The following is a 12,676-nucleotide window of genomic DNA, read 5'->3' on the forward strand; positions in this document are numbered from 1 at the left end:
TGGGTGTAGATTTTGGGATACATATTGCGTGAGGTCCGTCGTAACCTGTACCCCAAGATATTTGAACTGCTCGGTTTCTATTCTGTATGGGCAGTTGCGTAGAGCTGTCGCGTCAGTTCCTTGGATCGGAAATAGAATGGATTTGCTATAGTTTACCCGTAGACCACTAAATGCTCCATATCTATTTAGTATTTGGGTGACAATGGGGTATGACACTGATGGATCGCTCATATAGATCAGTAGATCATCGGCATAGAGGGAGACTCTATCCTCCCAATCCTGGGCCCATTGGAACCCCTTTCACAGCTGTGATTCTCTCAGCATTATTGCCAGGGGCTCAATTGCCAGTGCGAATAGCACCGCTGAGAGGGGGCAGCCCTGCCTGGTTCCTTTACCCAAATTAATGCTACGTGAGGTCCATCCATTCACCCTTATCTCAGCTGTCGGTGTATTGTAGAGCAGCTTGACCCAGCCTATGAATTGCTCACCCAACCCCATCCTACCCATGATGCTCCACAAGGCCTCCCAGTGGACTGAATCGAAGGCTTTTTCGTAGTCAATCGTGAGGAGTGCTAGTGACTCCCGTATTGTTGGGGACTTTTCAATGGCGGCGTGCAGCCTATGGATGTTCATTCGTGTGGATCTCTGCGGCATGAAGCCACATTGGTCTGGGTGGATAAGAGTGTTTATTACTGTCTGGAGCCTGTTAGCCAGTATCTTGGCTAGTATTTTGGCTTCTATGTTTATAAGTGAAATCGGCCTGTAGGAGCTGCATATGTCTGCTGGTTTGCCTTCCTTATGTATCACCACTATAGTGGCCTTTCTCAGGTCCGGGGGCAGGATTCCTCTTTCTTTGGCATACAGGAACATTTTATGCATATGTGGTACTATTTGTTCGTTGCCGATCTTTTTCCAAGCCTCTACTGGGAAGCCGTTAGGCCCTGGGGTTTTCCCATTTTGGAGTTGGGATAGGGCTGTTGATAGTTCTTCCTCTGATTTCTGTTTCTAGGCTCATTCTTTGCGTATTACTTAGGTGTGGAATGGTAAGTGTATCTAGGATGCTGGGATCCACTGCAGTCGTCGGGGAAGCGTGTAGCGTCTCATAGTACTCTGCGAAGGTTTCAGCAATGGCTGAATCAGTCCAGGTCCGTTCTGCATTCCTGGTGGTTATACATCTTATCTGACGTTGCCTCTCCTCTCTTTTCTCCAACCACGCCAGCATCTTGCCGGCTTTGTCTCCAGTCTCGTATAGTCTAGTGCGCATAGCTCTGTGTGCTTGTTTCGCACAGGTGAGTGTGATATTATGCAGCTTCTTTTGTGCCGCTTGCAGGGTTCTGTTGTCATCTGGTGCGCCTGTATTTATATATTGCATTTCGGCATGTCTGACCTCTGTTTCAGCGTCTTCAACCTCCTTCCTGTGCGCTTTTTTGTGAACAGCAGTCCAACTCAGTATTTCACCTCTCAGAGTTGCCTTATACGCCTCCCATATGGTTCCTTGGTCGTCTCTCGAGTCCTGATTTAGTTCGAAATATGAGGCAGTGGCGTCCTGAATCTTTTCTACTAACTCTGGGAATCCTAGATAATATGAATTCAGGCGCCATGTCAGTGGGGGCATGGGTCTTTCTGTTTCGAGTAGGATCATCAGCGGAGAGTGGTCTGAGATCCCTCTGGGCTGTAGTGTTGCCTCCGTTACCTTGTGTATGTCTTCGCCAGGGAGGAAGAAGTAGTCCAGTCTAGACAACGACGCGTGTGCGCCCGAATGGAAAGAGTATTGTCTCTCCATCGGATGCAAACCTCTCCATGCATCCTTCAGACCCATTGCTGTAGCGAAGGTGGCTATTTTAGTTGGTACTGCTGGATTTCTCCCTCTTATATGTGTGCGGTCTAAATTGACGTCCATTACGTCATTGAAATCTCCACCTATTACTAGTATATCTGCAGTATTGCTGGCTATGATCGGTGTGATGTCGTCAAGTAAAGTAGTTGTAAGTGCCGGGGGAGCATAGACCGCCAGTATGGCAATGGTTTGATTCCATAGCGTTCCTTTTATGAGGACAAATCTCCCTCCGGTATCTTGGGTTATGCTGGATATCACAATACGGATTCTCTTGTTTATTAGTATTAGCACACCTCTCGAGCCCATTGAAAAACCTGCAAGTATTGCTGTACGGTATTTGGTTCGCTTGAAAAATTGGCATCGTGTGCCAGCTAGAGGTGTCTCGGTAAGCAGTACTATGTCTGGGTTGTGACGATTCAAGTATTGTGTTACCAGTCTTCTCTTGATACTGTTTCCCAGGCCATTGACATTCCATGTCTAGTAAGTTTTTTGGTATTTGGCCCATTCGCACTCATTCCTTATCTTGTTTGAATGTCTGTGTCAGTGGTAGCAGTTTAGACGAGAGGAATCCTGCGCTATGGTTGTTTGGACTGCCCTGTTGTCTTCCCATCTCAAAGTGCTTGTCTAAGCCGTGCTTTCCTTGTTGCCAGCAAATAATGCGAACAAGTCCCAACTCTCCCCCCTCCCCATACTCCTTCCCCAACTGAAGCATCTGTCGCCCACACAACCAAACTTAATCAAACCGTTGAACTTGGGGTGTCTCTTGTCACTGTGGTGTTGGAGGCGCCGTAGTGAAGAGTCTGGGTTTTGTTTTTTCCGCCGTGGGTTGGAGGTGCCACGGCGGGTGATTGCAAGTTTCGTTCTGTGCCGGTTGCAGTCGGGGGGGGGGGGGTGGCTTGCGTGGTGTGGCTTATCGTAGCCGCCAGCCGTTCTGTGTAGTATATGTTCCAGCTTGTGCCTCCGTTTGTTCACTTGCGGAGAGCGTTACATGCAATTGCCTGTCGGATGTATTTAATCATCGGCATTCTGTGGTATTTCTTCCATTTGTTGCTGTGGCGGCTCATTTGGTGGCCTGTTTGGTCGGGGTCTATTTCTCCGGTTTTCCTGCCGTCTCCATGGGCCCCATTCACCTTCTAGGTTGCGTTCCGCCCAGCTCCATGCCTCTTTTGGGTCTGTGAAGTGCACTGTAGTGCCCTTATGGTATATTTTCAGCTGAGCTGGGAATAGCAAACCGTATTTCACATTCAGCCCTTGTAGTCGCTTTTTGAGAGTGTCAAAGGATTGCCTTGCTCTTTGTACTTCTTTGGTAAAGTCAGGGAAGAAGGCTATCCTGGAGCCGTTATATGTCATGGCCCCTTTCGTCCTTGCCATGTGGAGTATCGCATCTCGATCCCTGTAGTTTAGGATCTTGGCTATCACAGCTCGTGGTGGTGCTCCGGGAGTTGGTCTGCCAGTTGGTATCCGGTGTGCCCGTTCGATTGAGAAGAAGTTTGAGAGGGATTTGGGAGCGAATAGATCGGCGAACCATTGTTCGAGGAACAGCTCCATGCTGGGTCCTTCTTTCTCAGGCAGGCCGAGGATTCGGATATTATTCCTTCTCGGTTGGCCTTCTCCTTCTTCCACCCTCTCCTCCAGTATTTTAATGCGGTCTAGTGCGGCATTCATTTGGTGGCCCATGCTTCTTATAGTGTCCTCCGCCACTGATATGCGCGTTTCTGCCTCCCCTGTACAGGATGATAGTTTCTGCAGATCATGGCGCAGCAGGGAGACCTCTGTACAGATGCTATCCATTTTGACTTCCATGGCGGATCGAGAATTGGAGATAGCATTCATCACGTCTCTAAGGGATATGTCGTCCTCGGGCTCTGGTGATTCGACAGTTCTATTCTGAGCCATAGGCGGTGTCGGGGTAGCCGTTGTGTATTGCTCCATTGTGTTCTGGTTTCCAGTTCTTCTAAGCCTTTCTTTGCCCATTTCTGGTGTGTGGGGGGGTACTGCGCGTGGATTCCCCCCGGCTATTCTTAGCAGTAGGTCGGGGGGTGGAGGCGGGCGGACGGTCAGTCCGGGATGCCGTCTGCTATGCTTCGGTGTCACAGGAGATCGCCTCCCCTCCTCCCCCTTCTCCTTACCGGTTCTGCCGCGTGCCGCTCTCCAGGTTCCTTTCGTCCCCGCAGTGGTCGCTGCTGCTGGCGGCAGGCGCTCTACGAGGGATCAGAGCGCCCGCGCGGCCTTGGCCTGTTGCGTTGGGCTCCCAAGGTACGCTGGTGTTGTAGGCCTCGGTGAAGCCGGGATGTCGTCCCGGAGGATGGCTAGCCCAACGAGGGCCACGGGGAGCGGGGAGGTGCTTGCTCTTTTCGGTCAGCAACGATAGTCAGAGTCGGAGCGGCTGACTTTTCCCGGCGGAGGTTGGCGCCACTTCCGTCGGATCTGCGGGTTAGGTCTCTCCCAGTTTCACACGATTTAACTTCGGCATCCGCGAGAGGCAGCGCCCGTGGGTCTAGATTGTGCCGCCGTCGGCCATTTTGGTTTCGTTTTGGCGCCGACTGCTTCTCTCTCCAACTGTCGATATCTTGGGATTGACGCTTCGGAATTAGCACCTGTTGCAGATATTGTTCCTACTGGGTTTCCGCCACCCTTGAGGAACCTTTTTAGGGCTATATTTGCCCAAATTCGCAGGATATTTCAGGATGTAGCTGGCGGCTTCGGGAGCTCTACGGGCTCACGTCTTCATCGGTCGCCAGCTGGCCACGCCCCCGGTAAAAGGCAATGTTGCCTTTGTGAGCGCTTTTTTCCTTTCTTTTTTGAAGTATTTATCTGACCGGATGGCCACTACCAACCCCGCCCCCTCTAGACCACGCCCCTTCTGCCCCCCCCCCCCCCCCCCAACTCCTCCCCCACCCTGGCACTTGTGGGATCCCCCACCACATTTTTTCCATTTCGACCACTGGCTCCAGCCCACCTCCTCTTCTGGGCTGTAATGCCACAATGCACCTTCAGTCATTTTGTGTTGGACCATAATGGGTTTTTTATGTCAAAACACATATTTATGCCTAAGGCTCCCAGTTTTATGGTATTTATTTTTTCAACATTTCTGTCTTCATTTATCCATATATGTTTTAGTCACTTCATCTGTATTTTCTACATTTACAGTTTCTCTGTTGAAAAAAAAATAATTTACAACCAGTGATTTTCCGCAGGTATTCAAATGAAAAATGCAGTGCTTTGATGCGTGTAATGGGAAGCCCATTGAGCTGCATTCTCGAACATCAAGCCAAGATCCATTTTCGCCTTAAAAACAAGCAGCTGCTCCTTATGCTGGCATGATAAGCCCCTCTGCAGCCCCTTAAACTATTTCTAAGTGAAATAACTATGTTTTAGCCTCTCCATTCCGTTACTTTGCACAGCCTTTACCCTGCAAGGCATAATTGACAGCATGAAGAGCTAATCAAGACACATGGGTTTCCACTTTTTTCACAAACAAATCCTGAAAGAAAACAGTGATTTCTGTATGTAGTTATGTGTAAAAATCAGTTTAAAAAAAGGGAAACTGGGAACTCTATTTATGTCACGTTTTGGTTGAGCCAATGTTATGCACACCAGCAGTTGCTTTGGAGAAACACATTTCTGGCTAGAAATCCCCAGCTGGAGTACATATTTCAGAAGTTCTATGGTTTAGGAAGGTAAAACATTGACGTTTTCCCTTTCGGTTGATTTATCTATCGACTATTCAAGAATCTGTTAGCAAGGCTAATGCCTCTATCGTGCAATGAAAAGATGTCGAGAAGGTACTTGTTAAACCATAAAGCCGTCATTACCAGACGTAATCAGGCGGTACAGGGGTTGACGGCGCCGGCACCTTTACCGCCTGACTTATAATGAGGCCCTAAGTGTTGGAAATGGTGGCCACTGCTGACAGTGTGCTGGTCATTTCCCTGATGAGGGATTGATTTATATCCTCTGCTCTGATTCTCACAATTTGCTTGTCAATTTTGGTTTTGCTTCTTCCCTTTCCCCTGTATGTTTGGTGCTATGGTATTGAGCTTTGACGTCCATGCGCATAATAAATAATGAAATATAAAATAAAAATGATGCACTTACCGCTCACTGCTGCGGCTTGATAAACTTTCAGACTCTCTCGCTGACACGCTCTCCACCACAATGCTGTTGCTGGTGACGTAGACGGACATGCTGGGGTGCTCGATCAGGAGATCCTCCAAGGGGCTGCTCTCCACGCTCACTGGACCGGGGCCCTCTGCAGTAAAACAGGGGGGAGGGGTAACAAACCAACTTTCGTCCATCGAGCTGGGGTCATGCTGAGAGGGCATGGATCTAGTACCACAGTCACAAGGCGAGTGGGGCAAAGAAGCAGTAGGTTGGGGTGACCCCTGGGGAGGAAGGGAAGTACATTCGGGCCCACTCCCCATTAACCTCTGTTCTTCGATTAGGGTTGAAGCGTAACTAACTGATGGGTGGGTAAAGCCAACGTCCACAAGATGTGAGAAACACCCCCCCCCCGCCCCCAACAAAAAAACAGGATGAAGCCATGCAGGGAGTGATGAAGAGAAATTACCCAAAAGCACACACGCATACAATAAACAATGTGGGGGCGAGGGAGAGAGGATCAGAAAAGAAGGGGCATAGAAAATAGGAAAGAGGGAGGGAGTGGAAAAGGGGCATTATTAGTAAACTGACACCCCAATAAGACTATTTTTACCTCACTGAAGAATTTAAAAAAAAAAACAGCATGCACAATTTCAGCAAGGCACATTTAAATAAAGGCCAGCAAAGCAAACTGGAACACCCAAGTACCACCGAAACCCACAGCAATCGTCGCTAAGCCATGGGAATACCACAGCAACCCTGAGCAACGTTTGCTAATATTTGAATACCACACATCCCACAAAAAGGTTACATTGAACTGCCGCATACCACAATTCCCAGAGAAATAGGACACCCCAGTACTAAGAACGCCTATAAATATATCATAGTACCAACTCAATCGAAGCTAGAGGGGATACTGTCACTCGAACCAGGATCGGCTGCCTGCCCCGGCGATCTAGGAGGGCAACGTCTGGTTTACTTGGGACCGGTACCTCCCACGGCCTTTTTCCTTTGTCCTACCCCACACGTTGCTACTGCTGGAACCCTAAAGTGTCTCCTTGCGCTGTTGCATGATACCAAACCACTAATACAAAACAAACCTCTTAGCAGGGAACAGGTCGGGGGTGGACGACATCTGGCCTCTTGTTCGAACCTGTAATGTCTCATATTGGCACATTGCTCCGCAGGGATTTTTTCCATACCGTTTTAGGGTTAAAAAATGCATGCCTTTTATACTTTGGTTATTTACACCCGAAAAATAACCAAAGAAGGGAGGTTGGTGGCAAAGTCCCCTACCTGGTTCTGAGGACGTGACTTAGGGCGCTATATGCCACACTGATTTAGTGAAGGATGAGCGTAAGGGAAGTATGGGGAGAATTCCCTGCTCTCCTACCTTCAGTGGCTGTTTCTTGGCAAAGGAGACACTTACACAATCGCAGTTCAAACCCCCTCCCCCAATATAGTGAAAAAATCCTTGGTGAGAACATAGCACGGCACCTCCCCACCTCAGCAGGCAAGGGGCCAAGGGTTACTTGTTCCATCCAACTGGCCCCGACCCTTCCCAGCAAAGAATGAGTGGTGCCGGCCCCCAGGGTGTGCCCAGAAGCACCCAGTCCCCAATATTTCAGTAAATATACAGACTTGACGAGAGACTAATTTTCCTTGCAGAGGCACCTACAAGCAAACTGCAGATTGCCAAAGCCACTCTGTGAGCCACGAAATAGCCACACGTTTCCTGTGGGTGCCCCTCGATGACACAGCCGAACCATGGAGGCACGCAGAACCATTGCGCTGGATGTCGCAGATTCCATTTCTACCTTCCTTGACTTACGAGAGTTTGCAAGTCTAACGGTCTTCGCAATCTTCTGGGAGCTCACCCGAACATCCTACGACATGTTGGCAAACCAAATCCAAACTGGCGGACTCGAACTTTGTGACTGTTTGGAACCAAACATGTAATAACTAGAAGCAGCCAATCTCAGGCCTGTCCCATTCATAGCACCTAGGTGCACACCCTAAGTGAGGAGACACCGCTGTACAAAAGGCAGGCGGCCCCGTCTGCAGAGTTGAGTTGCAGGAGCAGGAGGCTCACTTTTGGTGAAGGCTGGAGATGGAGAGAGCAGGGAGGGTGGAGGAGTGGTGGCAAGGGAAAGGCAGGGGTAACAACAAGAAGGAAGGAGGTGGTGGTGGTGGTAATAACAGCAGGGGGTGGTAGTAGCAGGGAGGAGAGTGTGAAATCCAGAAGAAGTGGGAGTCACAGGTCTAAAGAAGAGGTAACCAAGAAGGGAACAGATGAAGGTAAAGATTAAGGAGGCTTTGGTTTTAAGAGATAGAATCAGGAGGCAATAAGAGGAGGAGGTGAAAGCAGGGAAAACAGCCTGTGCAGTCAGGAGTAGGGGAGGGTGCGAAATATAGAAGGTGAAAGCAGAAAGGGAAAAGGGGCAGCTGGGAGGGCCAATAGGAGAAGATGATACAGGAACAGGGGAGATGGTTGGGATAGAAAGGACAGAGGGGGAAGAAGTAGTAATAACTGGAGACACAGGTACTACTGAGGGGGCAGTGATAGCAAGTCGCGTCATGCAACAAGAGGTGGTAACTAAAAACGGGAAAGAGAAATCAACGAAAAGAGAGAGAAAGGGGGCAGTTGAAGGTAACCGTATTAAGCTTGTGGTGGCAGCAATATTAAGTCCCTGCAATGGTAAGGTGGCCAAGAAAGTCACCCAGGGCTGGGCGTAGAAGGTGGACGGATCCCAGGCACCCGTGGAATTTGGAGGTGGTGGTAACCCGAAAGACAGCAGGTCACCACGAGCGGTCTCCTACACCACCTAGGGAGTTTGGGTATAAATGATAGAGAACCGATTGCTAGTGACTAGGAGGAGTCACTACCAGAAAATAAGAGATGCGTTCAGGAGGAAAGACACTGACTATCCTGACACACCCTGGGGAAGCGATTAAGAACTGGAGAAGGAGTCACTAACCAGATAGGTGGCAAAGAAAACCAGCCGGAGAAGAGAGTAATGACCAATAGCAAGGTTCCAGCAGGCCAGGTTGGCCTTCAGCAAGGCCAGATGGCCAGATAGTGGAAGGAGGTTCTAGAGGGGCACAGTGTACCTATTTGCCAGTAAATCAGGTTGCTGGGAACTCCCAGGAATGTACCGAGCTACTACAGCAGGACTTTACCTTCCCACCCCTCCCTTCAAACCGGTGCAACTTCTGCCAATGCTAACTTACCTACCTAGTTTAGAGACCCCATCGAGGGGTTTGGGTCGCCGGGAAGCCGTCAATGAGGAAGAACCACAAAGAATAAGGCTCAGGAGAAACCGGACTAACCAACGGTACAACAGCCGGTGACCCTCCAAAGACTGAGAAGGGCTGACCCATTGAGACGTGAGCAGGAGACCATTGGAGAAGTTCGCCCAGGTCCATGGAGAATGAAGGAGTGGCATCATGACACTTGTTTTGGGAATATCCACCACAGTTTCACATGGCCCCTTTCTGTAACGAATCCCTTAATAAAAACCCAGAGACAAGAGTGAACGAACATTTGGCATCCTCCCGAGGCCCACATTTCTGGTATGATATGATATGATATATGATATGGTATTTGTAACGCGCCTATACACAAGTGTTTCAAGGCGCGACGAGGCAGGGAGGGAGGGAAACAAGGGGAAGACAGACAAACGATCCTACTAGGCCAGGTGTCATTCAGATCGCGCAAGTGCAGAGGTAAGGGGAAAAGGAGGAAGTGCAGGGGGAGGAGGTGGGGGGGAAGTGCAGTACAAGGTAAGTAGCGTCAAAAATAATAAATAATAAATAAAAAGGGCCAGCTGGTGGCAAGTGCGAGGTAAGTGCAGAGCAAGTGCTGGGAAGGGGGCTGTAGGGATACAGTGACAGTCCCACAGTGCAGGGGGAGCCAGGGAGGCAGTGCAAGTGGAGAGTGGCTGGGCCCTGGACCGAGGTTGCTGAGAGTGGCCCAGATGCAGGTTTAGTGCTGAATTCAGTGGGGAGTTAAGCAGGATTAGCAGGGGAGAGGGAGAGAGAAGGCAGAAGCGAAGAGGAAGGTTTTGAGGTGCTTCCGGAACCGGAGATGGTTCTCCTCAAGTTTCAGGGAGGCAGGAAGGCTGTTCCAGAGGGAGGCCCCTGCTGCGGAGAGAGATCTACCCCCAGCTCGTTGCTTCGAGAAGCGGCTGACCATGAGGGAGTTGGAGACGGATGAGCGAAGGGCTCGTGAAGGAAGATATTTAGGAAGAGAGAGTTGAAGGTATTTAGGTCCCAGGCCCCAGAAGGCCTTGTGGACAATGCAGAGGGTTTTGAACTTAATCCTCGCAGCCACTGGGAGCCAGTGAAGAGATTTCAGTCCTGGAGAGATACAGTCCCTGGGCTTGAGGCCAAGGACAAGTCTCGCAGTTCTGTTCTGGATAAGTTGCAGAGGGCGGAGAGTGGAGGCAGGCAGATTAAGATAGAGGCTGTTACAGTAGTCCAGCCTCGAGAGAACCAGGGCTCGGGAGACAGTGAGCTTCTGGGGGAAGGAGAGGAAGGGAAGAATACCTCGGAGGAGGTGCAGCTGGTAGTGTGACTTCTTAGAGACGTCAGATATATGAGGAGAGAAGGAGAGTGTGGAGTCGAAGATGACCCCGAGGTTTTTAGCCTTGCAGGTAGGGGCAGGAAGGGGGCCAAGGGAGGCCGGCCAGAGAGCTGCAGGGAAGGAGGGAGTGGGTGTGCCGATGAGTAGAATCTCAGTCTTACTGGCGTTGAGGCAGAGGGTCATTGGCGGCACACCATTCCTGGATAGCAGACAGACAGTCGGAGATGAGGGAAGGAGAGGAGGAGGCCGAGGGTAGCCTGAAAATGAGCTGGGTATCGTCTGCATAGCACTGGAAGTAGGGGCAGAGAGCGGCGATGCGGTGAGCAAGGAGTGCCAGATACTGGTTTGAAAAAGCCAGGGAGAGAGGTTGGATCCCTGGGGGACACACCACAGGTGGAGAAAAAGATGTCAGAGAGGAAGGAGCCCATTTGGACCTGGGAGGGTCGACCGGAGAGGAAAGAAGTCAGCCAGGCCAGGGCCTGACCAGTGATACCCAGGTTATCACGGAGACAGTTGAGCAGGATGGCATGGTTGACAGTGTCAAAGGCAGAGGAGAGATCGAGCAGAATGAGAACACAGGGAGTGTTGGAATCGAGGTTCAGGAGCAGGTCCTCACGGATGTTCAGGAGAGCAGTTTCCGTGCTTCTGGCCGCTCTGAAGCCGGATTGATGGTCATGAAGATTACCAACAGATTCAGCATGGAGGTTAAGCTGGGAGATGGCCAGTTTCTCCAGGAGCTTACCCAGGAAGGGAGTAATGGAGATTGGGCGATAATTGGCCGGGCAGGAGGGGTCGGCAGAGGGTTTCTTGAGGAGGGGGTGCACAAGGAGTGCTTGAGGGGGGATGGGAAGACTCCAGAGGCGAATGAGTGGTTGCAAAAGTCAGCCAGGGCAGGAGCCAGGGAGTCGATGTGGTCCTTGATGGTTTTGGAGGAACAGGGGTGAACCTGTTTAGACGAGGCTTTCATAGATCGGACTTGTCTGGAAACCTCATCAGCAGAAAAAGGTGGAAAAGCAGAGAAGGAGGGTGGAGGGGCGGCTGCAAGAGAGCAAGAGGAAGAGCCGGGAAGAGAGGGAGGGAGGAGAGAGGAGGAGAGCGAGGACAGGATGTCCTGAGTTTTGAGATGAAGTGCGAGGCCAGTGCAGTGCAGAGGGCCTGGGAGGGGACAGGAGAGGTAGAGACTGCAGCAGGGTTGGCCAGCTGGCTGGTACATGATCATGATTGTTCTTCATGTGTACTGTGCAATTTCTTTGATTAGCAAAGGTTTCCCGGCAGGCCTCTACACCCTGGGCCTCTTTTGTGTGGTAACCTATTTTATTAGCAAATATTCCCATAGGAGAAGGGTTGCGCTTCATGAAATGTGCAATATGGGCCCCCTTAAAAATTATTTCCAGGGCCTCTTATTCCCAGTCCATCCCTGGTCACTCGCCATTACGTATGTTAATGACTTCCCACTTTTCTTTTTGACTTGTGCCCTGTCACCAAGATCGTAGAGATAGGTTGCCAGGCCACCAAGTACTGCTAAAAGCATTACTCGGGACCAATAGCCAAGCTGTGTAACACAGAAACATGGGTACGAACTTGACAAGCATCACAAAACCACTCGGCCTAGAAGGCTTGTTTTGCATCTCTTTCAGGGTTGCATACCATGTGCAATGGCCGTGGTCTACCGTCTACAGCTGTATCACCCCATCTACTGTTCGATGCCACTGAGGGATGCACTCCTCATTCTTTTTATATTCCACCCCTGCTTGTATATTACCTATAGTCAAATACTCCCCTAAAGTGTCCTACTTGCCTTGCTGCACACCTATACCCATTTTACTCATTCCTGGCTGCACTAGCACAGAAAGCTGCATACCGATAGTATGCATATACTTTACTGGCGATTGTATACCACACTTTTAGAGCAACACCATTGGTATAATATTGGCGGTACAGAGCTAAACGGGATTTCTAGTAGCCTACCTGTGGTTTCAGACTATTAATAGTTGTAGAACTACCCTTTGGCAGTAATACCACCGATATATTCATACTCCTGTGCTTTTATATGCGACCCAAGGTTCTGTTCTAGTAATATTCTCTTTGTAGATTGCTCAGGGTTTTAGGCAGTGGCCATTACTCTGGTTCCATCGACCTCGGAAGGATGAATC

General features: G+C 50.1%; 1 protein-coding gene across 2 annotated transcripts in view; it reads right to left on the minus strand.

Annotated features, from left to right (window-relative positions):
• Positions 1 to 12,676, minus strand: part of TP53INP2 (tumor protein p53 inducible nuclear protein 2) — a 104,300-nt gene that overhangs the window by 16,823 nt on the left and 74,801 nt on the right. Inside the window, exon 3 of one of the 2 annotated variants that reach the window (XM_069652287.1) lies at positions 5,936 to 6,089. In XM_069652287.1, the coding sequence (XP_069508388.1) occupies positions 5,936 to 6,089 (154 nt within the window). Of the gene's footprint in view, positions 1 to 5,935; positions 6,300 to 12,676 lie in introns of both variants that reach the window. The other variant, XM_069652286.1, reaches the window with a different exon arrangement.

Source organism: Ambystoma mexicanum, chromosome 3p (genome assembly GCF_040938575.1).
Source record: "Ambystoma mexicanum isolate Mex_15411 chromosome 3p, UKY_AmexF1_1, whole genome shotgun sequence".
Taxonomy (NCBI): Eukaryota; Metazoa; Chordata; class Amphibia; order Caudata; family Ambystomatidae; genus Ambystoma; species Ambystoma mexicanum.